Genomic DNA, 27,168 nt, shown 5'->3' with positions numbered 1-27,168 from the left:
TATCAAGAGTACTGCATTTGTTCACTGGCGGAGTCAGAAAAAAAAAATTTGGGTGCGTGCGGAATTAAATTGTATATTTTTATGATAGTAAAAATATAATTTCATCATTTTAATAAACTATATCTTTATAATTTTTAAAGGGTCAAAGTGTAATTTTATTATTACTAATTTAAAATTTTATAAATTATAAAAGATCTAAATAAAAAAAATTTATTTTAAGGGGATCGGAGCCCTTGCCTACCCCTTAGCTCCGCCACTGCATGTGGCTACGCTAAGATATGAGCTTTGTAAAAGGAATTACCAACTCAGGAGTGCCATTAACATATACTTATCCAAGTTTGGAGTACTAAACTAAATAATTAACTAACCAATCAATTAACACATTTACAAGACTCAAATATGAGATCTCAAAGTTCTCATTCCTCAACGTTATCCTTGAACCAAAGCTTTCTTGGGCACTTATCTATTTCATGTGGCACTATTTTTTTTACAAGTAATTATAGTGAGTGAAAAGGTTTACAAACATAGAAATCAAACCATAAAACTCGTGTTAATCAACTTCAAAACCACATAAATTTATCATTGAACCAATGAGGCAATGACATGATTGACAGCACTACTTTTTCTTTTCAATAGATATACCACTATTACTAAAGAAAAATACAAGAGAAATAATGGCAATAGTTTATTATATGTTACGTGTCATTATAGAATATAAAGAGTATGATCTTTTAAATATATAAAAAACTTGAGAAAGAAAATGAATATACACTATTTTGGGTATACTTGTGTCCAATACTTATTTGTATCCATAAAAGAAGATTCCAAATGCTAAACTTTGATTAGAATAGATAATAAATAATTACAAGAAAAGCAAGGATTAGCAGTTCTATTGCTGGATTAGCACATCTAAGTTTTGATAGTTAGAATAAACTATGCATGGGGTGTATGATTGATGAACGTGAATGATGAGATCATGCCATAGAAGCCAAGTGCCGGAAGATTTGTTTTCCAAAGTGGAATTCATTATACATTTTTTTTTAAAATATAGAAACCAGTGCATGAACAGTACTTGGCTTATACATAAAGCAATAGATTTGTATTAGATAAGTAGCTGAGTTTGATATCATTATTATTCATGAAAGCTCCATTAACTCTTCTTTATTTCCACAAACAAAAGAAAAAAAAAAGTTTTTCAGAGTTTTAAAGATTTATTTGGATTTATATTTATAAACCTGCCCTGATAATGATATGACTAATTAAAATAGAATCCTGAAAATGTTGATTAATTTTATGGAGAAAAAAAGAACACTTTAATTTTATTATATTTTAATGGTTAATTGTAGCCAAGAAAGAAACGACGGGTTTCCATTTTATGGTTGCTTCTCATTCAGCATGCATGATATGGACATTAAAGCTAACCCTTTGCCTCAATAATTGGCTCTTTTGGTTGTATCAAGAAATAATAATAATATAATAAAGCAATGTTTTTTGGTTCAATCACTGAATCACATAAGTACCTCAATGAACTCTGCAACTTGATTGGCCTTACGAGGAACAAGAATTTGCCTCTTGTACGTTGCTCTTCGACTCCGTCTAGTGCTTTTGATTCATTTCTATTGGTTCAAAAGCATTCAGCCAGGATTGAAACACCCGCCCCCACTCTATTAACAGGATTTCCACAACGTACACGGCAGAGGCAATCAAATGGTAACCGAATTTGGATATGATTGTCGAATACAAGTTTTCCATAATTTTTTCATGTAGGAGGTCTTTGAAGGGTATCTGAGTATACATCCGAACATAACGTTGAAAGTATGTGTAACTTTTTTAAATTGTTTTAACTACTGATTGGACTGATAATCAAAGATCAAATTGGTTTTGGTCTCCGGTTTTTTTTCTAACATCGATGGAAACCTATGTGTCAGATATCTTTTGCTGTTCTTGCAACTTATTGGGTAGAAACAAAAGATAAACATGAATATCTATACCCAATACAATATGTTCAGTAGCAATATTATAGATCATTCATGGTAAACAAGCACCCTCAAAAGGGTTTTTTTTTTTTGAAGGGGGGGGGGAGGAATTACATTTTCAAGTTTGTGGAGTTATGGTTGAACAAAGACAAAAACAGTTCTATCAACTTTCTAGGCTCTCATCCATCAATATACAATTATAAAATCAATTGATAAAAGCCTGGACTTTCTCAGTGGAACATTACACCAGCAAATAGCAAATCATCAATTCTATCTAGGATTGCAGTAAAGATGTAACAAAATAAAATTATTATTACTCAGTTCAACAAAGTTCGCTTAATCCAGAATATTTGCAGGGAAAAGGTGACAAATCGGATTTCCTACACTATTAGAGAATCAGATAAGGCCATATGTATCCATATATGGTATGAACCATGGTAGCTAGATAATTGTTTTCGTGAATGTTTGTATCATATAATTAAATCATTTAAAGCAAATAATGGTAGAGAATGGGATGAGCCGTGGAGTTTGAACAATTGCTTATAGAATATAGGCAGTGATATAAAACAAAGAAGAGTTTTGTCGTTTTAGTTGAAAGCACAAAGCAATCTGAAGTGGGAAAAACTTTATCTGTTGAGTGGTGTTGTTATTTTGATACATGAAAAAGCTGCTTTTCCTGGTTAACGGGATAGAAGGTAGCGAGACGATGCGTGCACAGTGCCATTATTGAGCCTCGAGTTGATACAGAATCTGTTGCAAAGTTATGATGAGAACTTGAAGATGAAAGATCATTCAAACTTTGCAAAGATGATCAACCCTCAATTAGGAGTTACTTAAACAAGTTTTAAACCAAGGATTTAGCTCAATTAGTTCATCCAATCACTTTTAAAAATAGATATACAGCAAGTCCGGGACTGAATCATGTATCTGCAACCTTTTTTTCCTATGGTATTCATGACCTGCACGCTTTGTACCTAAAAAAAAAAGATGATAGGTCATGAACGTCCAGTTTATCGAGTGTTATGCCACTTGTGAATTTGTGAAGAAACTTTGAGCACGCCCCACCCCGGGCAAAACAAATAGAAACAGAGCCTTTCAACTTGGAAAGTCCTATCGATAGCGTCGGTCAAGTTATGTTCTCATTCTAGTCACTTGTAAAGACTAATCAACCTTATTTTAAGCATATAATGAAAACAAATGAATGCATAAGAAAAAGGAAAAAAAAAATGATGAATCACTAATTGGTGCAATAACTCAGCATAATATTAAAAAACAGAGCTTAGTCCTGTTGATTCTTGTACGATGACATCCAACAAGTCGGGGTTTCAAATCTCAACACTTATAATCCCTTCCCAAATCTTACGTACAGGAAAAACAAATGTATTACATTAAAGTTATATATAATGACAGTAGCAGTCCTGACCAGCTAAAGACTCTTTCTCACTTGTACATGTACAGTCTTTTTCATTTTTCCTTTCCCTTTGATGCATGCAATTTCCCTTACTGGTGCCTACTAGACGGAGACATCGTTAACATCCATATATGGAAAAGATGAAGCGAGGATAAAATCGATCATGCACCAGAGAAAGGCAGGAGTTTAAATATCAATCCAAGTGCAACTAACTGCTTGGGACCTTCAAAAATAATGGATTAGTCAAAAGTTGTAAAAAAATGGTATGAATATGACATTAAAGAACCATGATTTGATGAAAAATTTCATCTCATCACTTTCAATAACGTAAAGTGGCCTGCTTTTGTTTGCATTGATTTAATAATACATGAAAAGAAATTTGCGTTTACCAAGGGCGATAAAAAGTGGGAAAGCCTTTATCTGTTGGTTTTTTTACGGAAATTATCCAAAAAATATTATTATTATGAAAATGACAAAAGTTTAAAACCTATAATGAAAATAACCTGAAATGAACTGCGTCGGCCAGTGCCGGTATCCTGATGGCCGGTATTAAAGTCCATCATCGTGTAATCGTTACTTTATGATTGAGTCGGCACTGTCATGACAAGCACTCATATGTATTTTTTTGAATACTTTTTAAAAATATTGATATTTCTCGATTTAAAAAAATATTTTTTTAATAGTGCTAGTGTTAGGTGACCGGCACCGGAAAAAATTTCTAAAATTTTTTTTGTTTGTTTTTGGGTGCCAGCATTCACGTTGTTACCACCGGTTCATATTTAAAAAAAAAATTGTCAATTTTGGTGTCAGCATTCTTGTTGCCAAATAAATTAATGAACCATGATTTTTTCAAAAATCACACCCGTGCTGACAACAAGAATGTCGGCGCCAAAAAACACTAAGAAAAAAATTTAAGAAATACCCATATTTTTTAAAAAATTCTCGAAAAATATATACGAGTGCCGGTCATGGCAGTGCCAACACCAAAAAAATTATTTTTTATCTAATTCAATCACAAAGTAATGATTACACGATGAAGGACTTTGGTGCAGGCCATCAGAGTGTCTGCACCGCCACCAGCACTGTTCATTTCAAGTCATTTTTGTTATAATTTTTAAACCTAGGTCGTTTTTATAAATAATAGTATTTTTGAGTTATTTCTGTAAAAAAACCTTTATCTGTTAGAGTGTGTTCTCCATTGCTTTTGGGATGAACTTTTTCTAAAAAAAGTGCTTTTCTCTTAAAAGCAATGAAGAATACAAATTATTGGGGCAACTTTTTTAACTTTTGGGATGAGCTTTTTTAGAGATTGAAAAGCAGTAAATTTAAGTTTTTTCAACCAAAAAGCACTTTTGGCTGTATTTTACCTTTTTAACCTTACTTTTTGACTTAAAATGTGTTTAATGCTATTATTTTGTGTTCTTTTTCTTGGTTATTTAACATGAGTTTTACAAATATTGTTAAAAGCATTAATTAAAAATAAAAAATATTTTTTAAAATAATACAATTGTGTCAATATCTAATTACAAATATTTAATTATTATATTTAAATATTTAAATATAGTTTATATATTCTAATTAAATTTAATAAATAATTAATATTAATTACTTAGAAATATTTAAAATTAATATTACATATTAAAATATTAACAATAAATTATAATAAATTTTTTTATATTTTTACTAAAATATCATAATATTAACTAATTTGAACATTATTTAAATACATATTTGTTACTTTATAATATCAATTCTAAAATGAACATTTTACTTTTTAAAAGCACTTTTTGACAGCAATATCAAACACTTAAATTTTTCTAAAGCACTTCTCAAAAGCACTTTTCTACAGTACTTTTCAAAAGCAATGAAGAACTAACTCTTAGTATGATGTTATTTTGGGATAGGTGTCCATGAATATGCGTGCACGGCGCCATACTGAACCTCAACAGCCTATCAAAATTTGTTGTTGTAAAGTCAGGATTTAGACCAATTAATTAAAAGCAACCAGATGGTATCCAGTAAGTCAAGGATTAAGCTTAATCCGGTTGATTCATGTAGTCAACTTTACGAAGTGACATCCAACGAGTTTTGAGTTTCGAATCACAACACTTGTAATTCTTTCTATTATCCTACATGATAACCTCGTTTGTATAAAATAATGCATAATCTTACATTAAAGTTGTATGTAATGACAGTAGCAGTCCTTCATTGACCAGCCACAGGTGCAGGTGGGTTGAGCTCTTTTATCTCTTCTACAGTCTTTTTCATTTTCTTTTCCCTTTGATGTGTATTGCTTTCTCTAACTGGGTACCCACTAGACCAAGATATACTTGACAGCCCTAAATGGAAAAGATGAAAAGAGGACAAACCCGATCGTGCACCACAGACGGCAGGAGTTAAATAACAATCAAATGCAAACGAAGTTGAACAAAGAATATGACATTAAAGAACCATGATTAATGCAATTTTTCATTTCATCAGTTTCAAGACCTTAAAGTGGCCTGCTTTTGTTTCCATGGAATTAATGATACACAAAGATATGAAAAGAAAATTTTGTTCATCGGAGTAAAGCCACAGTGTCAGTGATGGCGGCTAGATAAAACCTAGTCAAAACATACTAAAAATGACATGATGTTTATCAAAAATCATATTCCCTTGTAGTTGTACACGAACTTCGGTATCCATTCCATCACATAACAAAAAATTACAGCACTCTTACTGTTTAAAAGCAGCTGCTATCTTCTTATGGACAAGTTCCACCCCAAGTCGAGGAGATAATCTAGGTAGTATTTCCTGAAAGAAAGATTGATATTGCTCGTGAGATGTGCTCTTCAGAATGATCCATATAACTAGCAAATATTTTATCCCATCTTTGTAAAGACTAGTGCAAGGGTAGCTAGAGAAGGATGACCTATTTTAATATCCTTATTATACCTTATGATACTCGAATTCTTCATTTTTCTAAAGTACCACTACCCGAAACTTGTGTTTGAACATATCAGGACATTGGAATCAGGGCATGATCCTCCAAATATATTGAAAAATTTTGCAAAAAAATTAAGAAAATAAATCACTATACCTACACATGCCTATATCCAATGGCCTGGATAACAGAAATTATACCCTTACGCTACATTACATCCTAATTTATTTCAATAAAGTAGCATTGTGATTTTATGGTCAACAAGAGCTACTCAAAGGTAACAACATAATCAGAAACTTTTGACTGGACTATAGCCATGACGGGTGCTGGATATCTGATGAAAATGATGGTAAGTACTGAAAAGTACAATGTAAAAGGGAATCTGCATCTTTGAGTATGTGCCATCCATCATAAGAGTTATTCCACTATTATACTAAATTAATCAGATTAGATTTGGGGGGAAAAAATTAGAAAGAAAACCAAGGTCTTACCTTGAAAACAGTAGTAGTGGAAGAGATCCACCAAATAAAAGAGGGAAAGAATAAAACTTGTTTAAAGTTTACCACTACAGAAAACCTCGTCATATTCTGTGTTAGTATAAAACATTCCCTCAATAGAGTATCTAAAGATTCTACGCTAATGTCATTCTAATTATCTCTGAAGAATGTAGGATCCGTGTCAGTTTAAATACTTCTAAGAACAGGATGTGGAGATTGCCAGCAAGTTTTAACCGAGTAAGGCATAATACAAGCTTACTTCTTCAAACATGAAACAAAAATACCTAAAAGAACATCCCATAAACATCAAGCTAAGCCCCTAAATAATGGTAAACAATATAAATTGACTTCAAACATGAACCAGAGATTACCAGAGAAGTTGTTAGCAAGTTTCAAACTAAAATAGATTTTTAAGAAAACACGCAAGTAAAATAGTATTTTTCATGTAAATCCTTTTTACAAATGCTAGAGATCACTCTCTACCTAAGATGAACTATACAAGTCATCCTAAACCTTATTTCATAGTTCCAGAGACCCCACTTACTTTTTATACAATGTCCCCTCTTAAAAACAGTTTTTCAAGAACAAGTGATTGCTCATTTCAACCTGAGATGGAAAACTAATGCACCCAATATACTAAACGAAGTGCAATCGAAGTTCCTCCATCATTCATAAATGATCAAAGACCTTGAAATGACCTGGCTAATTTTTTTTTTCCAAATTCAGTGGGCCTTTTAGTAAAATCAAACAGAAAAGCCCAAAACCCTAATTCTAGAAGCTTAAACAATGTCATGGGGAACGAAATCCTCCTCCATTTCTTCCTGTTCATTTAAATGTCCCCTTACTCAACCTTCAGTTCACAATTTCCAGGCACTAGTAGAGGTTAAAGGAAAAACCCAAATACAAGAAAAGCTCACCTCAGAGCCATCAGAGAGCACTTTGGCTAAAACGGGTATCTCATATTGATAAGCCTTCTCCCACTCAGGATTGCTGGTAATATCCCTCACCTACTTAAAAAGAACCCAACAATTAAAACTCTCCAAGTTCCAATCGTTGTATATGCAAAGACTGACATGTGAGGTGGGGATTTTACCTGCAAAACGACGTCATGGAGGGGGTCCGGGCCGGAAAGTGAGAAGGCGGCGTGAAGTTTTTCTTTGAGGCCATCGCACAAACAGCAACCAGGCTTGGAGTAGAGAACCAGCTTCCTTGGTTTGGATTCTGAAGAACAAAATGATAAGGGAGAGAAAACCCATTTAGGTTTAAACGCGGGAACGTGAACAATGGATAAAGATCTTGCTGCCATTGTTCCAATACCTTTGGATAGCATTTCGCAGAACTCGTTAGCCGATAGCTTTTGTTTTTGAGTGACGGTTGATTATTAAGTTTGAGATTAGATCCGAATTATCTGGGTCACACTTCCAATCAAATTAATTACTTGACTTAATAACCTGATTGGCCCTGAAGTTACAATTAAGTATAGGATGGCAAAAAATTTCAGAATCCAAAATATTCTGAACCGACTCAATTCATTTGGATCGGATTTTTGTTTTTGGAAAACCGAGTTTAAGACAGGTTAGGTGAAATTAAAAGTTAATTTGTCCTATCAGCCCCGAGATATTTACAAAAGTACCTTTGATATATATATAAATATATGTATATTAAGTTTTTACTTTCAATAAATAAATATATGTTAAGTTTTAAATATAAACTTGAAAAAAAATTATTATTTGCTTAAAAAAATAAAACAATTAAAAATGTAATTTTATTTATTTCAAAATAAAAATAATAATTAAATTAAATTTGAATCGGAGTCGAGTTTCTTATTAAATTTCAAATTCAAGTTCGGGACAGATTTTTTTTACTTAAAAGTCAGAGTCAGGTTGGGGTTGAGGCAGATCATTTTTCTTAAAAGTCGAGGTGAGAGTACAAAGAATTACTCAAGTTTTAGATTAAGTTCAGGGTGACAAAAATTTACCTTACCCTATCTCGTTAACATCCCTAATTAAGTACTTAAGACTAATAGGATTATTTTTTGGTTTAAATTTACTAGAGATCCATGTACTATTTTGAAATTCAAAATTTAATCTCTATTATTTAATTTTAAGACATCGAGTCTTTGAATTTTTTGTTAAAAAATCTTGTTCCTCGTCTAATTGTGGTTAAATAAAGTTAAAAATGGTAAAACAATTTTTTAACCCTCAACGTTTGTAATTTTTATTAATTTAGTACTTATTCTTACTACATAAAAAGTTTAAATTTTTGTTTTTTCATATTTAAATAAAAATAAAAATTTCAAAATTATGAAAAATAAAAACTTTGTAAAATTCAAAAAAAAATCTTTAAAAATTTTAAAATTTATAAAATTCTAAAATTATTAAAAATATAAACGATTCAAAAAATATATATTATTACTCATTGAATGGTAATAAGAGGTATTCATGGACCGTATAACCTAGCCAACCCGATCAATTCAACTCATTTGAGCTTATATTTTAACTTTGGGTTTGCCCATTTTAATATATAAAATAATAAAATATAAAAACTTTTCGTTGATATTAATTTTATATTTAAATTTAAATAGAAAAGAATCTGTTATTATTTTTAAATAGTGAATGGTCCATTTATACTAAACAAACTCCAAGCTAATTTTTTTTTTTTGAAATCAGACCTGGGCCTAACCTTGCCTATGGTGAACACCTCTAATGGTAATAAGATATTTTCAAAAGTTTAAACTATTTATTCAATTTATATTAAATCATATTTGAATAAGTCTTTAATTAATTTAATTCAAATAATTTATATATTAAAAATATTTTTAATTAAATTTAATTATAAAGTATATGAAATATTAGTGTAAAAAATTTAAGTAATGATATAAACTCTAAATTGATTTGACTTAAATTTCAATATATTTGTAAACAAAATTTTGTTCAAAATACATTTTCTAGACTTAATTTATTACCTTTATATTTTACAAAAATAGGCCCATTTTTATACAAATTTCTCTTAATGTAGTGTATTTTAAACAAATAATAATCTTAAATTTAACATTATTATTTAAAATTATCTTGTATCATTATTTTAAAAATTACTTTATACTAATGTTCAAAAATATTTACTTTATACTAACATTTTATATACTTTATAACTAGAATTACATAAAAAAAGATATATAATTAATTTGATTTAAAATTTTAAAAAAAGTATTCGAATTTGATTTAATATGAACAGAACAAATATCTTAAATTTTGGAGAAAATATATTAACATTCATGGAGTAAATAACACATGTTTTGAATTTTTGAAAATATTTTATTTTTAAATTGTTTAAAATTATTTTTTATTTAAAGTGTTTTTTAATCTTGCATAATATTTTATATTTTATTGAAAATAAGAAAAAAAAGTTTTTAAAACATTTTTTATGATTGTTTATGTACTTTTTAAAAAGTAATGACCAATTAATAAAAAACTGCTAATGTTAAGGGCTAAAAAAATTATTTTACCCTTTTTATAGAAACCTCATCAACAATTCTAACAGTAAAATTAGGGATGGCAAAATCTGAACAGCCACATAGATTCTAAACTAATCTGTTTTGAATGTAGCGAATTTTTTTTGTTTGAAAAGTTGATGTGGGACGGTGCAAGATAGATTTTTTCTTTTAGATAATAAGTATGGAGCAACTATACTTATTGCTTGCCTCGCTTCGACCCAGTCCACTATATATCATTTTATTTGTGTATATGTAAATTATTAAAAGGAAAAAATAATAATAACGTAATATAGAAAAAAAATATATTTTTATGTTTAAACTTTTTTTGGAGAATTGTGTTTAAATATTTACTTAAGTTTAAAAATGTTGAAAATATTAAAGATAAGTAGCAAAAATTAAATTTAAGTAGAGTAAAGCGGGGCAAGGTTGGATGCATCCAACATTTAAGAAAGTGATAGTGAATTTCAAGATTATACATCTATAGTAGAGCGGAGCAGGTGGTGGAGAAAAAGTGTGCCAATCGTGAAGTGATAGTGGACCTAGCAGTATTCACCCCCATCCCACCCCATCAATCTTGTTTTTAGATTTTATAAATAATTATTAATATATTTTTATAATTTCTAATTTTTTTATACTTTTAAACTCATCTAGAACAAATTTAGACAAATGATTAATTCAAATAAACTTGGAAAACTATATGTCAAGGTTCATTCCAAATATAATTTTTATTAATCATTTTTAAATTTTTTATAATTTTCCTTTTTAAAGTATGTTTTAAAAAATTTGAAATTTGTTTTTTGACATGGCATGCCACATTAGCATATTTCCATATGGCATGCCACGTGTCATTCTTTAGTAATTGTCGTCAATCATGTCAATATCTTTAACGGTCAAACTAATCAACTAACAATTTTTGTTAATAGAAAGGCCTAATTTTCTTTTTTTTTGTATATTAATGACTTAATAAGGTGCACTTTTTTTAAGGGCTCAATTGATTTTTATTTTTTATTTTTATTAAAAAGCTTCTTTTTACCTTTAATCTTTTTGAATGGACGTCAAAAAAAAATGTATGCCATAATCGTGACACATAAAAAAATTGTGTATTACAATCATTTAGGTTTAATTTTTATTTTTTACACACATAAGAATTCAACACCGGCATCACATCAATGACCTCCAATCCAAAGGCTGCCACGTAATTATCCATTGACCCCCAAATTTGCAATGATTATTAGAAGGGTTAGGATAAAAACATCATAATTTGGAAACGAAGAAAACAAAAGAACACCCTTTAGTCTCATTCTATATGCTGCGACTTCAAGCTGTAACACGAAGTAATGATTACATTTCAAGCTGTAAAACATGAAATATCAACTAACCCAAACTACTGCATGCATTGGTGTGTTCCAGCTAAAAACCATACTTCATATGCACTAATAATTGGCCAAGGAAATAGATAATCTCTTATTAGCTACCATGTTTGCTCTGTACGAAGGTTCATAAAAACTGGAAAGTTTAGAAGATAAAAACAAAACAAAACGAAAATGGAGAGCAACTCAATTTGGTAAAAAAAGAAAAAGGTTATTTGGTAAATATGCATTCAAGTTGTTGAATAGCTGTATTCTACGTAATACAAGCTCATGAAGGCCTTTTTTAAACTTTGTTTTAAAATCTCCAGGCTTGAAGTCAACAAGGATTACGTGAGCCATCACTCTGGATATATATGGTGGTTGCTGTGGATATTGCCGATAATATACATTAAACCCTTTGAAAACAACCTTCCTAGCACTTTCGCCTATCCTTTTCCCTTACCCCCATTTCGATATATTCTGGTCCTACTTCCAGTTGGCTAACGCTCAATCCCCTTTTTACCTCACAAGATCTAATTATTTCTTTGTCAATTTCCTCGAAACACCCAGTACGGAATAAGGGCTATGGCGGTACGGCAATGTCAATGCCAGTTCAGCACAACAACATTTTTGTACACATAATTTTCCGTATGGATATACAATAATATTTGATGAGACTTGAGATGACCAGAAGCATGAATCTTCTGTTTAATTATTTTCTCTGCTTTAGGACAGATTTTATATATCGATTTGCCTTACTATAATCGATCTTGCACTGCAGAATTGCCCCAGACAAATAAGATCTTTTTGGCCCCTCCTCCTACTGGCATATATATATATTGTTTGAGCTATAAATCATACAAAAATGAGATACCCAAATTTCATAACCCAGTAACAGGTAAAACCTACAAGAAGTTTACTCTGAAAGGAAGGTGTTAAAAAAGTTTGTCAATAACATTAACATCAGTAAACAAAACTGTGATACATTATGAGCTCAGGGGCACAGCTTCTGAGCTGAATGATTAAATATAAAAATGAAATATCCTTCCCATTTCCAAGAAACCAAGCCCTTGTTTCATTCCTTAATTTCTGAAAAAAATTAAGATAAAGAAATGAACCAAGGGATGGTCTCACACATGTGAAAGAGATACTGTTTTTAAATACATGTTACTTATATGGCGAATCGGATCAATGCCAGAGCACCTGCCTGATAGGAATAGTTTTGCAATTAATACAGAACAAAAAACACTAGTTAATTTTAAAGGAAGAGAGATGCGATGCCTTCTTGATTGAAGCAGGGTTTTTGTACGGATTGACCACACTATTCTTTTTATTCACACATGAGTAATGTTCATTGGGAAGAACATTTTTCTCTCTGTCATGACAAAAAGTATTACTTGGGCCGCCATTATTGCTCACAAACAGGTTTTCTTATCTTATGTCGAAGGGCCTCATTTTTATGAACCTTTGACTGGAAGGAACTTTGTACCAATCTGTATGTATGTATGTATGTATGTATGTATGTAGCCTTTTTTGCAAAAATGTTGGGCACGTTTTGCCAGGCGTATCATTGCCAATTTGCCTGACAAGGGCAACAACCGTGTGCTGGAAAGTTTGAAAAATCGGTTCATCCCATTCGAACATCCCCAAGTGTGAAAACTAACCAAGTTTATACGTATTTTGGTCCAGGGATATTAGTTTTGGTTTTGTTTGCCGTACCATAAAGAGAATCCCTCGAGGTAAGCAGGAGTGAGAAACTTGGGAAGAAAGAAAGTCAAGACATGTAGGCAAAAAGCAGCCAAGCATAAAAACACCATGAAAGTTGAAACAGTTGAGAGATGTGTGTCATAAGGGCTTCTAATTTATTAATCAGTAAAAAGAGTGAAAAAGATGGTTTTTGAGAAGGCATGAGGGCCAAGAGACGCGGTTTCAGAGCTGCAAGACAGAGCAGCAACAGCTGGTTTTGTTTTTTCTACATTGGGGTAATGAATAGCTTAGTTAAGCACTAGGATTTAGACTGCGCGTCTCACACCCCACCCATTAAAAACTAATGCCTTGCAGATCCTGGAAGTTGCCTATAAAGAATCCTATGTCTCTCTCTCTCTTTCTCTCACGCACACTCCTTTATTATTATTATCTTAAATAATCAAAAGGGTTTTTTTCCCATAAAAAGGAAAAAGAAAAACCAATATTTCTACAATTTATTATATCAGCTATAAAGAAAAGTACAGTAAAACATAATGTAATTTAATGAAAACCCTGGTGGAAAAGTTTCTGGTTTGCCCTTTTCCTGGTTTCTTTTCTTATTCTTTATTTTCTGGGTGTCAACTGGGTTGGAGACTGACTTGCTTAGCAAGTCAATCTAACTCTAAAAACAGCCATTTAACTTGAGTTATTCACTTCTAACAACTATCGAATCATTGCATGTTGCATTCATGTTCCATCATTTCCTGGCTGTTAAATTTTAAATCTTTCTGCAGAAAGTCTAAGAAAATGACTTTTTTACAATAATGGTATTTAATATTGAATGATTCAAAGGGGGCAAAAAAACGTTTTTTCTAGCTGTAATTTGTTCATTGTCTACAAAACTATTTGTGCTTAATTCCTTGATCTTTCCTCCTCTAATCAAGAATTAGCCAATGAGGTTGAATATTGGGGTTTGCAAATTGACATTTCTGCTAGGTACTTAATCATTATATTTTCATTTCCACGTGTTTGGTACAAACTATTTATTATATACTTAGCCATAGGGAACTGGGGTTTTACCATTGAACAGTAAACTGTTGTCTATTTCTTTCTCTCTTTTTTTAATTAATCTAAAATATCTGTCTGTCAGCCATTTTCTTATTCATATGTGGAATAACACTGATTGACCGACGGATCTTCCCAACTTTAAAAACTCTCACTCTCCCACCATCTATAAATATCAACATCTTTCGTCACTTCCCAAAGAACAAGAAACCATTTGATCCATAGCTCATCAAAGCATTAATTGATAACTGAAAACTGTTGTTGAGTGCTCCTTGCCAATGGTGAAGACTGATCTGCAGAAGATTCAAGTTCAACCACAACCATCAAAGCAAATGAAGGCATCAACATCACCCACACCACTACCACCATCCTCATCAGCATGCAAAAAGAAGAAATATAAGGGTGTAAGAATGAGGAGCTGGGGTTCTTGGGTGTCAGAGATTAGGGCTCCAAATCAAAAAACAAGAATCTGGTTAGGGTCTTATTCTACACCAGAAGCTGCTGCGAGAGCCTATGATGCTGCACTTCTTTGCCTCAAAGGTTCCTCAGCTAATCTCAACTTCCCAATCACATCCTCACATTACATCCCTGACCCTGACACCCTTTTGTCTCCAAAGTCAATACAAAGAGTGGCTGCTGCAGCTGCTAATAGTTTTGTCGTCGACCATGGCGTCTCCAGTGCCGCCACCCCACCGATATCCCCAGCACCTCCCTCCACATCCTCCTCTTCACCAGCTTCTTCCCCATCAATGTCCTCCTCACCATCTGATCATCAAGTAGTTGATGTTGATGATGATGCTTATATGTCACTCATACAATCTCTTGCTGCAAACGACGAGCCTATTTCTCTGATGGAACCATGGTACTCCTCCTTTGACAGCTGCCTGCAATATTCTCCCAAGCATATTGATCAGATGTTCAATGTATCCTCACTTAATCCATCCTCAATGATCCATGATTTCTATGATGAAGGTGATGATATCCGCCTATGGAGTTTTTGCTAAGGCAAAAAAAGAAAAAGTCCAGCATTAAACCATTCTTTTATTCATTCCTATTCATTGATATTGATCTTCACTTGTTGCTTGAAGATGTTACTGACAGTGACCAAACAATTCATATTTTAGTGTAATTTGAGTTAAGGAGAATGAATCCACATGGAACAGAAACCATTGTTTTTTGGAACTCTAATGTGGAGCCTTCTACATATTCAATGTATCAAATTATGAATATTGTCATATTCAAGAGAAAAAAAAATCATCTTTTCTTTTTTTTTCAATTTTCTTTTTCCTGTTCCATTTATATGCAGAGGCCTTTGGGAAGTGTGGGGAGCCCCCAATTTACTTTAATTTGTCATGGTCAAAAATATTCACCGGGAACAAACTGTAGAGACCGTTGAAACTTGAAACCGAAGCAGTTTTGTGCTTGTGAAAAAATTCAAAGTTAACATTAAATGCGGTAAGGGAATAGATAGATTGTAAAAATGGGATGTTCCAAGTTACTCGGTTTAACCAATGAAGCCTTTTTATCCAAACAAGAAAAAAAAAAGGAAAGCCTCGAAGCTGTTCACATTTGAGTTACGGAAATATTAGGTTAAACTCCCTTTATTATTAAATTAATTATTTAATTTCTGTATTATTAAAAAAATCAAGTAAATTTTAATTTTAATAAAATTAATATTTATGGTATAAAAAATATCTTGAGTTTTTTCTAATTGCAATTCAATTTTAAATAAAAAATTTCATTTACGGAATAATAAAAATTTTAAAAATATTAACTCTATTAAGCAATAAATCATTGATTTTATTTGATTCTTTTTCATATTACAAGGACTAAATTGATCTATTTAATAGTATATAGATTAATTTAATCAAGTCTCTATAATAGAAGGATCTCTCATGTACATTTACCGGAAGAATTATGTATAGATTTGTTAGTTAACTAAATTGAGTTCAGTTAACTAGTTTAAGTTCCTACATTTGTTTCACGGAAAATGACTTATGGGAAATATTTTTTTTTCTTGTATTTTCTTTATAGAATATAGATTGGTCAACGAAAAATGAATTATAAGTCAATATAAAATAAATCTTTTTTTTTTAAATTAATTTACCCTTTTAAAAATTTTAAGTTATTCTCCAAAAAAGGTTCTTTTATGAGTAATTTTGTTTTTATATAAAATTAACTTCACCAAGCCTAATATTATTATATTGTTAATGATTTTTACTTTAATTCTTAAAATATTTAAGACATTAAAATATTAATATCAAATATTATAATGTTAAATATTATTAAACATAATATTTAATTATTTATATTTAATAATATATTTAATTATTAATATAATAAATTATTTAATAATATATTTAATATTACAATCTTATTTTAATAATAAATTTTGAAAATAATAATTTTATAAAATTTAAATAATATTCTTAATACATTATTGAAAATATATTTATATTAATCATTTTAATAATAAGTATATATTACAATTTATAAATATATAACAATAAAATAATTTATAGAATAAAATATGACTATTTTAATTATATCAATATGAATATTTGTTTAAACCATTCTTAGCTTTATTTATCAATTTCAACTCTAATGTGTCATTATCCACTCCCATGTAGAGGTGGTGGCCCGGCCCGAAGACCCGCCCGAAATGTGGGAGGGTTTGGGTAAAAATATAGGCCTGAAAAATGGGCTTGGGAAAAAAATAAGGCCCGTTTGAAAAACCGGTCGGGCCTCAGGTAAGGCATTTATTGGCCCGGGCACTACCCAGCCAGGCCCGATTTCACTACATGACAAAAAATCTTTTTTAAATATTATTTTCTTATTATTTTCTCCTCATTTTGCTACTATTTTACTATTATGTTGCTACTATTTTGTTGTTATTGTTTGGATATTGTATAAAACTTATTTTTTTTATTAATTTTATTATTATTTTAAAGACATTTGTTAATTTTATTATTATTTAAGAAACATTTGTTTGTTAAGTTGCATCTATTTTAGTGTTATTTAAGTATATATATTTTTTAAAATTATTTTTAATTTGTTGAGAAATATTTATTTGATGTTTTTAGTATTTTTTATGGTTTATATATATTTTAAAATTATATAAAAATTAATATGGGCGGGCCGAGTTGGACCTGGTTTTAACATTTTTATTCGGGTCGGGCTTGGGTAAAATTTTATGCCCATTTTTCAGGCTGGGCAGGGCGTGGGCCTAGCAAACGGGCCTAAATTTTTAGTTGGGCCCGACCCATGCACACCCCTACTCCCATGTATATAATATATGCAATTTAATAATTAGACAATGTTTATTATTAAGTTTATATATAACATTTATTATAAAATATTATCTTGTTATGAAATAAATTCCGATCGTAAAAAAGTAATGATGCTATAATATTTTGTAACAAATATATTTATGTCGTGTTTATTTTACTAGGAACAATTTTTAGAAAATGATTTCACAAAATTTTGTCAAATAATGGAAAATATTTTACGCAAAATCATCAAAACCAGCTTTTCAAGATGATCAATCCATTTTCTGAGAAAACATTTTCCGAAATTTGTTTTTGGTGAAACAAACGTAACTGTAACGCCCCTAACCCGAATCCGTCACCGGAATAGAGTTACGGAGCATTACCAGAGTTACCGATTCATTTATCAGATATTTCATTAATCCGATATCTTTTCTTTTCCACGTTCAAGTCTCGTATTCAAGTCATCCGGATCTTTATAAAGAAATTTGATCATCGTTTTCATTTATTTCATGTTATAATATATTCAACTAATGCTCTAAACAAAATTATCATTTTACCCCTAAACTTTTAATTAATGACGATTTCATCCTTAGGTTAAAATAAAATAAAATTATTGCAATTTAATCCTTATTTCCAGCCATTATTCTCACACAAATTGATAACAACCTATGAATTCTATAAAATGTCAGAATTTTTCATAATTTCAACACTTTTCAATTTAATCCTTAAAGCATGTTTTTCCCTGATCTTGAGCTAAATTAATAATTTCATTCAATTTTGTAATTTAAATAATAAAATAATCCATTTCATGCAAATTGGTCATTTCTAACATTTTTTTTACAAAATTGCCCATAAAATTTTACTTTTATTCAATTTAGTCCATGAGCCTAAAACATACAAATTAGCCATGCTAGCTGAATATTCATACATATTTTCCTCCTCCTCCTCTCTATTCCACATCCTTAATTTATATAACATGCAACAAGTAACATTATCAATAATTTCACTATTTACTTATGTATATTCAAAACTGTCCATTTGCGTCATAGTCACTAAATTATTTATATCTTAAGCTACAGAACTCGAAATTAAGATCCGCTAATTTTCCTGAAACTAGACTTACTTATCTTATTACCATAAAATTTTCAGAATTTTTGGTTCAGCCAATAAGTACAGTTTATTCTTTAAAGTTGCCCCTGTTCTGCTGTCTGACAGTTCCGACCCTTCTTCACTAAGAATCAATTATCTCATCGTACGAGATTCGGATGATGTTCCCGCTTATTTCTATTGAAAATAGACTCTTTAAAGATTTTAAACATATAAATTTAATCCCTTAATTATTTTTCTCCAATTTTTGATGATTTTCCAAATTCAGAACAGGGAACCCGAAATCATTCTGACATTGTCTCACAAAACTTATTATATCTCATGATTTACAATTCCATTGCTTACACCGTTTCTTCTATAAGAAACTAGACTCAATAAGCTTTAATTTCATATTTTATTCATCCTATAATTATATTTCTAAAATTTTTGGAGTTTTTTCAAAGTTAGACTATTGTTGCTGTCCAAAACTGTTTTAGTGCAAAATGTTGATTTTCATTTTGCCCCAAATTTCACAGTTCATACAATTCAGTCCTTACTTAATTAACCCCTCAATTAAACTAATTTTCTCAATTAATACTTTTCCTAGACATTATAAGTTATTTCGTAACTATTGAAATTCAGAATTTCCACATAAAACTCTAACTTCAAACTCTTTTACAACTTAGGTCCCAAACATTCACTTTCTATTCAATTCTTTCAATAAAATCAGCATATAAACAATTTAAAGCTCTAATTCTATATCAAATCATCATATACTTCCTGCACATATTCATAGAAACTTTCAATTTCTTTCATAGAATCAAGAACTAATGAATTCAACAAATGGACCTAGTTGTAAAAGTCACAAAAACACAAAAATTTCAAGAAATAATCAAGAATTGAACTTACTTGTAGTAAAAATATGAAAAACCAGCTTAAGGGAACTCTTCCATGGTGTTTTTGCTGATGAGAATGCAGAAAAATAAAAAGAAATCTAGATAATTCCACTTTAGTCCTAGCTTTATTAAGTAAATTTTGCAATTTTCCAATTTTGTCCTTATTTTCTTGGTGATTTCATGCTCTTACCGCCCAGCCCAAATATACCTCGGGTCTATTTTCCTTTTAAACCCTCTTTCTTTTATCATTTAAGCTATTTAATCATTTTTCACTATTTTACATTTGATACAATTTAGTCATTTTTGTTCAATTAGCTATCAGCACTTTAAAATTTCTTGACGAAACTTTAATACTAACTTATTAACACTCCATAAATATTTATAAAAATATTTATGACTCGATTTAAAATTCCCGAGGTCTCGATACCTCGTTTTAAATTCTAATTATTTTAATATATATATATTTTTGTACATTTTACTATCTCAAAATTTTTCCTAACTTCACATTTAACTTATACTCACTAAATTAATAATATTTCCTACTCATTTGTCAGATTTAGTGATCTCAATCACAGTTCCGACATCACTGAAAATTAGGCTGTTACAGTAACCTAAAATTATTATGTTGTAGAATTAAAAAAACAATCTTGAATATTTGATGTTCAAATTCGTTATGATCTTGATTCAAATAGTACGGATTACCCAATTTTATTATTAGGAGCATAACGAGAGTTCTTGGACTTTTTGATTAAATGATATGATTACAATTTTAATCTCTCTTGAATATTAATAATTCAATTTAATTATTTTTAATTTATTTATTAAAAAATAAATTTTTTATCCTTATCAAAATAAAAAAATTGATTTAAGTTATTTGGATACAAAATTTTAGCTTTTATAAAACAATGATTGAAGGAACTGTATAAGGGTGAGTTTAAAAGAAATTTATTACATATGTATTATAAATTAAGAAAGTGGGTGATGATGAATGAATATTATAATTTATCTCATCATTGATTAAAATGATCTTTCATCACTTTCCGATGCCATTCTCATATGATTATGCTTTGAAATTTTATATTCGACAAGCCATTACTTTAGTACTTTATTATTTTTTAGACACTTCAAACTTATTAATGCTAATAATCTCCATTTGTTGAATGCTATTTATAATGATAAATTTCAATTTTAATTAGTATATAACTGTAACATGAATTAAACGTTGGTTTAAAATAATAAATTATTAATAATTAATATGTTCAATTGTGTAGTTTAAATCAATAAAAACTCTATTATATAAAAAAAATTATTGATATGATTTTATCTATTATTTTTATAGAATATTTTATTTATTATTATTATCTAGTTATCTATATAGTTCAAATGAATGAAAATTATATTATTCAAAAAAATTATGAAAATTCTATTATTGAAAAAAATTATTTATTGAACCCCATGTGTTGGCTTGATGGTTACGCTGTTCGCCATCTTAGCTGTGGTCTAAGTTTGAGTAGCATTAATTGCGTAGCCCTCCTTTTATAATTCATAAAAAAAATATTTATTTAATGTCAATTTAGTAATTAAATGAATATTAAAGAGTACTTAGTCTATTTAAGTTTTTTTTTAAAGTCATGATTTTTTATATATATATTATAGATATATATATTTTAATAAATTCTAATTTTCAAAGGGTACATAAATATTATTAATTAAATTAAATCGAAAGTGATTTATAACAATAAAAAAATAAAAAATGTAAATTATAACAGATTCAAACTTAAATATTTTTAAAATTACATTGTCAATTTCCATTAATGGATCATATCTAAAAATTCTAACCAAGCTAGCTAAAAATTTTCAAAAATTTTATTAATAATCAGTTCTCTTTATTTTCTTTACATGGACCCAATTTAGTTAGAGAGGACCCATTTTAAGGCCGAATTTACCTGAGTTTTGATCAATAATCCAACGAGTTTAAGCCCAATCAAACTGAGTGCTTCACCATTTGCCTATAGGCTGTGTAGTAACAAACAAACCTACTCGACGCTCATTGCAGATCTGTAGTTGCTTTGCTTTTATCGTTCACTTCAGCTTCGACTCAGAAACTAACTCACCAATACAATGGCTTTCTCCAAGGACCAGCTGCTTGATCGTTTAAAGGTTATTCTTTTAGTTCTTTTTGGGATAATTTTTAGTTTTCATTTTTATCTATTTTGTTATCTACAGTCCAATTCCCCGTCTAGTTTTTAGTCAATGATTCTTTATTGCACTCCAATTTTGATTTGGGGTTTTTATTATTTTGTTTTATATTGGTTTTTTCCATGGTAAGAATAGAGCAAGTAGAGGGTTGGAATCCATGTAGTTTTTTTTTCTTGGGGAGGGAGGGGGGTGCTAGACTATGGACTTCTTTAGTTATTTGCACTGTGAATGGATGCAAATATTATAATCCTTCTAGTTATATGGCGTTGGCTCAGCATATTTCTCTGTTTGTATCGGACTGTGGCTGAATTTAATGAATTTATATCAATTCTACAACCTACTGAAAGAAAATGAGACTGATAGCATCAATGGGGTTCATAATCATAATCATGGCCTTCTTTAGTTATGGTGGTTATGCTTTTGTACCCTTTTCTTTAGTGACTGGTACGTGGATTGGGATCTTGCAGGAGCTTCAAATAGAATTTTCCCAGTATGAACATCCCGTTGTTTTGACAGTTGAAGCTCAGGTAAAAGAAGACTGCTAACTTGGCTCATGAATCCCTAAGCATATTCATGGATTATATAACTAAAATATTTCTTCTCAATCAGGCAAAATATGTTGGGAATTTGGGAGGTGCATTGAGCAAAAATTTGTTCTTGAAGGTATAGTACAAAACACTTTACTGTTACTCGGACGTCTGGGCTGAATGAATCTCGGATTTGTTTCTAATTTCCTGTGTGATTGCAAATGGTTATCCATGCAGGACAAGAAACATAGGTACTATGTTGTCTCTGCTCTTGCAGATACAAAAGTAGATTTGAAAGGTACATTATTTTCTTTTCCACTTGAATATAAATAATCGTTTCATATAATGCATTGAAATGGTTCATTAGTCTCACATACTAGTCTTGATATGGAAAATTTGAAGCAATTTTTGGATGTTGATGAGAGTTTTGTGTTGCCTTCAAATCTGTGCAGTTTTATCTCAGAGGCTTGGTTTAGGGAAAGGTGGTCTAAGAATGGCTGCAGAAGAGGCACTGGTTGAGATACTTAAGGTGGGTGTACATATTAGTTTAACTTGTTTGTAGAAGAATTTTCTGAGATTGTGTTATGTGTAGTATAGATTTAGTAGAGAAGTCTTTGCCTGGTTGTATAGTGTTCAGTGTTCTACTCAATCTACTCTAATTATGTGAGCAGATTGCTTCTAATAACCTATCTTGCTTCTAAATTGTAGTGCATAGTTCAAAATTATGGTTTTATCCAATTTAAAAGGATATAAAGTAAAAAGACAAGCTACTAATAAAATAATATTCACTTTTCAAATTTCTTAAGAAAATTAATTTTTGTAATCTGTGTTCAAGTTTTTCTTTTTAAATACTTTTTAGTCAATAAGAGGTTAAGGTTTGAGTAAGTTGTTCGCTAATGATCATGAACTATATTATAGCAAGATAGTACTTCACTCTTTCATTTTGTCATGTTTTCTTCCACTAAAAATTGTCATAGATATTATAGCAATATTATAATTCACTCGTCTATGTTTTTGTTTCTGTTTTGTACTTTTAAGGTTCCACTTGGATGTGTTACTCCATTTGCCGTGGTAAATGAATCTGCAAGGTATACATTTAAGTTTCATTTCTTTCAGGCTTCAAAATATATTTGCACTACAGTGCTGAATGGTGCATGGACTATTCTTTCCTTAGGATCTGGTAATTTTGTTGGCTGCTCACAAGATGGGAGACCCTTGAAGCTTTAAGTTCTTGTGTTTTTCTTTGGCTGTATTTAGTACACAATGGTGTTCTATTTGTAGAATCCCTAATTTTGCATTTATGCTCATGTGATATTGTGTAATTTGATTTCATCCAAAATGAACCTCTGTCATTGTAAATTTCAAAAATAGCTCCCTAATGAGATGATTGGATTAGTTTTTCCCTTCATTATTGATGTCTTATTTATCCTAAAAAACTGTTGTAGCTGACCTTTGTGTGTGTATGTGTGCACACATGAAGAACGTTGGGCCTATGTGAAAAATAATAAATAATCTATGAATACTGCAAAAAGTTTAGCATTTAAAGATATATCTAGTGCTAATGATTATTAGTTTAAAATTCTTGCATGATTCCTTTACATCTTACATGCAAGTGCTGCCCCATCCACTACCTTTCTCTTTTCTCTCTGTTACAATGTATGTTCGGTAGGATATAAAGATTTGCTTGCTTTTCTTGGCTGTGTTCTTTAGAGTATTTCTAGCTTTAATTTTCAGTTTTTTCATTTTTTTTGAAGACATGTCTCACTATTGTTGGATCAAGGATTCAAAACTCAAGAGTATTGCTTTTTCCACCCACTTTCCAATGACATGTCAATCTGTAAGTTGGGAAAAAGAATGTGCAAGATATGTTCACATACTCCTCTCTTGAATTCACAGAAACACTTTATTTTGTTATGTACAATGCAATTAGTGGTGGCTTTTCCTATATCTGGAACATTAGCTTGTATGGCATTGTTCTCCTTTATCAAGTTATGTTCATTCCTAACTGAAAATGCATAAGAACTCTTAAACCAAACCATCAATTTAAAACTTGCTGCTTCCTTTTCTCTCTGTTCTTGGCAGTTAATTTGTTACAAGTATCAATGCCTTAAGTTTCCATGGTGTATTCAATTTAGTCATTGAGGCCTGGAAATCCTGTGATAGAAAAAGGGAACTGACTTGCTAGGATGTGGCTTTGTGTAACTGGCAGTCAAGGAGGGACTTAGTCATGTCACTTTAAATAGCCCTTTGTTTCTGAACTTAAATATTTTGGTGCCTGATTGGAATAATTCCTAATTGATGTATTCCCAGCTCTTAACGCCCACGGTCTGGACAAGTTTCTTAAATCGATTGGGAGAGACCCATCATACGTTGACCTGGAGGTGATATTGATTTTCATAAACTGTCTTATTTCACCAGTAATTATTTGCCAGATTAGCTGATTTAATGTCATTGGTAGGCTAACCCTCCTGTAGGGAAAGACCAACCTCCCGATCTAGCTGCTTTTGTTCCATCAGATGCCCCAATTCTGTCAGATCTTCCAGTAAAAGCACCTACACAAGATTCTACCGGAAAACATGTTAGTGCTGCTAGTAATTCTGCAGCAGTTGCAGGTAATTTATCTAAAAGAATTGTTATGCACCACTTAATTACTTTTCTTGCACAGCTTAAAAATGCCAGGGGTAAAATAGGTTGTAATTTTCACAGAGGAAATGGAGAAATTTTATTATTTTTCTTGTAACTTCAAGAAAAACTGCAATGTTGTTTGTGTGATAGTTGAGTCTGCAGCTCTGCAGTCAATCATCAAGTACTGTAGTATTTAACTTGTCTAAAAAATATAACTGTCTACTCTTGATGTAGCCAAAGCTGTTAAGCCATCTGGTAATGCGCAAAATGTTAAGGAGAAGCCAGTCAATACTGTGCAGCCTTCAATTCCTGCTGCGGATGCTGGGAATTTTGTGGAAGAGCTCCTGGATAGAGCATCTGCATTACTGCTTTCAGAAGTAAGCTAAATCTTATACTTTTGGTCGATATCAACCTGGATGTTTTTTCGGTTTTTACTTAGATTAATGAAACAACACAGATTTCGGAGGATTCGATTAAGCAACACAGTGGGCAGCTTGGAGCTGAGGTAGCAAATAATATCAAAAAATGTCTTAGAGAAGACCTAAAGAACCTTGCTGTAAGTATAATATGGTCACAGTCATATATGTTATTAAAGATTATTTAGTATTTACAGCCACTGTTGCCCAGGAAAAAATTGCTTTTTCCCATAATTTTTCCTATTCATGTACGGATAAACAAAAAAGAAACAACTAGGGTGTGTTGTATTTTAGTTTTACACCAACTGAAATGGGGGCTGTCCATTGCAGACAATATTCAAGAACACAGCATATACAGAAGGGTTTTACGCAGGTACTCGCTATCAACCTAAGCGTCTTTGAAGTCATTTGTGATGCTTAGCTTAAACTCTGTTGTACCATTTTGCTTACTGGAAACAAAATCCAAACAAAAAACGTAAATTAAAGGGAGAAATGTAGTTCTCATTGTCTCATAACTCTTGTTTTTTCCTGACATTTGATGGTAACTATGTAAGCCCTGTTTTTGAATCAGATAAAAATGTTAATTGGATACGTTGTTATCAGGATAATGAAGGAGCTTTTTAGAATGTAGGTGGAGATGTCCAATCTAGTTATATAGGAATATTGCTTAGACTTGCAGCACATGTATGTTCAATTTTTTATGCATAAAGATTGATTTCCGTTGACAAAGAAAGTTTACATGAATTTTCCACTAGCAAAAACTGCTGCATATGCAGAATTCGGCAACCATTCGAGCCAACGGATAGCAATCTTGTTTGACAGATTAGGACATCTAAATTAGGGTGAGCTCGGTGTGGTTGGATTTTTTGAACTCCCAAACATAATTGAATTCGGTTCCATTGTACTATTTTATACTAATTTTGGATTTTATATTTTTGGACATTATTTAATAAAATTTCAAAGGTTTTTTTTATAAATATATTTTAAAAAACAAGTAAATTTATTCTTGTATGGTATATTCTTAGAAAAATAAATTTTTATGTAATTTATTTCATTATTTTAAATATAAAAGAATTTGATTTGGTTTGATTAATTGTGATTTTTTAACTATTTTATAAATCATTTAAATATCCCGGTTTAAATTGAGTTTTGGTTTCTCCCAAAGAATTGAAAGTCAAATTTCATTACCATTGTTATGAATTTTTGGTCCAAGCAAATCCAATGCAATTTTTAATCCATGGCTATGTATTAAGATGGAAAAATCTCACAAGTAAAGGTGTAAAGATGTTATTCATTAGAGATGATAGTCCAAGTTCAACCTCATAGTAAAACACCCAGCATTGCAAATTATTAGTAAAAGGAAAAACAAGTGTGTACTTGCAAGTGGTACATGAACAATAACAAAAATTGAAGCCTTTGTGTGAGGTTCACACCTTTTGATTGGTTATGGATAGGATCAACAAATAATAACAATGGAAAAAGCAGGGTGTCGTTTGACATAAGTACAAAGATTGTGGCCAAATATTCTTTATGTCGAGATCATGTTTTCAGACATAAAAGTGGGCACTGCTTTGGATCCAACTGCCAACTCCCATCATTGAGCCATTTACCCCTTGGTACAAAGGCTAACTATTGCCATTTTTAACTGGGTTGGTATTAGACATTAATTGGATATCATTTTAATACATTTTCTTTATCAAATTATTATGTGATGAGGCTTTTGTTTTTTCATAAATTTATAACTTTTAAA

At 30.7% G+C, this 27,168-nt stretch overlaps 3 protein-coding genes across 5 annotated transcripts; 2 read left to right on the top strand and 1 right to left on the bottom strand.

Moving 5' to 3' along the window:
- Nucleotides 1-5,401: 5,401 nt before the first annotated feature.
- On the bottom strand, nucleotides 5,402-8,339 carry LOC107922836 (uncharacterized). Of its 3 annotated transcripts, XM_016853023.2 has the most exons (5): nucleotides 8,125-8,339; nucleotides 7,901-8,028; nucleotides 7,725-7,814; nucleotides 6,107-6,180; nucleotides 5,402-5,726 (listed from the first exon to the last, which is right to left on the bottom strand). In XM_016853023.2, exons 1-5 carry the CDS (start codon nucleotides 8,135-8,137, stop codon nucleotides 5,702-5,704), a joined length of 330 nt encoding a protein of 109 aa, XP_016708512.2. In that variant the 5' UTR covers nucleotides 8,138-8,339; the 3' UTR covers nucleotides 5,402-5,701. The 3 variants fall into 3 exon arrangements, with proteins under 3 accessions (XP_016708512.2, XP_040969978.1, XP_016708511.1); XM_041114044.1 differs by having other exon boundaries at nucleotides 7,901-8,337; XM_016853022.2 differs by lacking the exon at nucleotides 5,402-5,726 and having other exon boundaries at nucleotides 5,825-6,180; nucleotides 7,901-8,333.
- Nucleotides 8,340-14,186: 5,847 nt separating this feature from the next.
- LOC107923049 (ethylene-responsive transcription factor ERF014) lies at nucleotides 14,187-15,582 on the top strand. Its single transcript, XM_016853258.2, has one exon. It carries the CDS (start codon nucleotides 14,679-14,681, stop codon nucleotides 15,402-15,404), a length of 726 nt encoding a protein of 241 aa, XP_016708747.2. The 5' UTR covers nucleotides 14,187-14,678; the 3' UTR covers nucleotides 15,405-15,582.
- A 6,023-nt stretch (nucleotides 15,583-21,605) lies between these two features.
- Nucleotides 21,606-26,007, top strand: LOC107922751 (prolyl-tRNA synthetase associated domain-containing protein 1). Its single transcript, XM_041114042.1, has 12 exons — nucleotides 21,606-21,811; nucleotides 22,318-22,377; nucleotides 22,460-22,513; nucleotides 22,615-22,675; nucleotides 22,830-22,906; nucleotides 23,416-23,465; nucleotides 24,132-24,214; nucleotides 24,688-24,758; nucleotides 24,836-24,989; nucleotides 25,237-25,379; nucleotides 25,460-25,558; nucleotides 25,749-26,007. The coding sequence occupies exons 1-12, from the start codon at nucleotides 21,773-21,775 to the stop codon at nucleotides 25,818-25,820; spliced, it is 963 nt and encodes a 320-aa protein (XP_040969976.1). The 5' UTR covers nucleotides 21,606-21,772; the 3' UTR covers nucleotides 25,821-26,007.
- The last annotated feature ends 1,161 nt before the right edge of the window (nucleotides 26,008-27,168 follow it).

This window comes from Gossypium hirsutum, chromosome A05, assembly GCF_007990345.1.
Source record: "Gossypium hirsutum isolate 1008001.06 chromosome A05, Gossypium_hirsutum_v2.1, whole genome shotgun sequence".
In the NCBI taxonomy this organism is placed as follows: domain Eukaryota; kingdom Viridiplantae; phylum Streptophyta; class Magnoliopsida; order Malvales; family Malvaceae; genus Gossypium; species Gossypium hirsutum.
The sequence above is the reverse complement of the archived record's forward strand: the minus strand, read 5'-3'. Positions and strand labels throughout refer to the sequence as shown.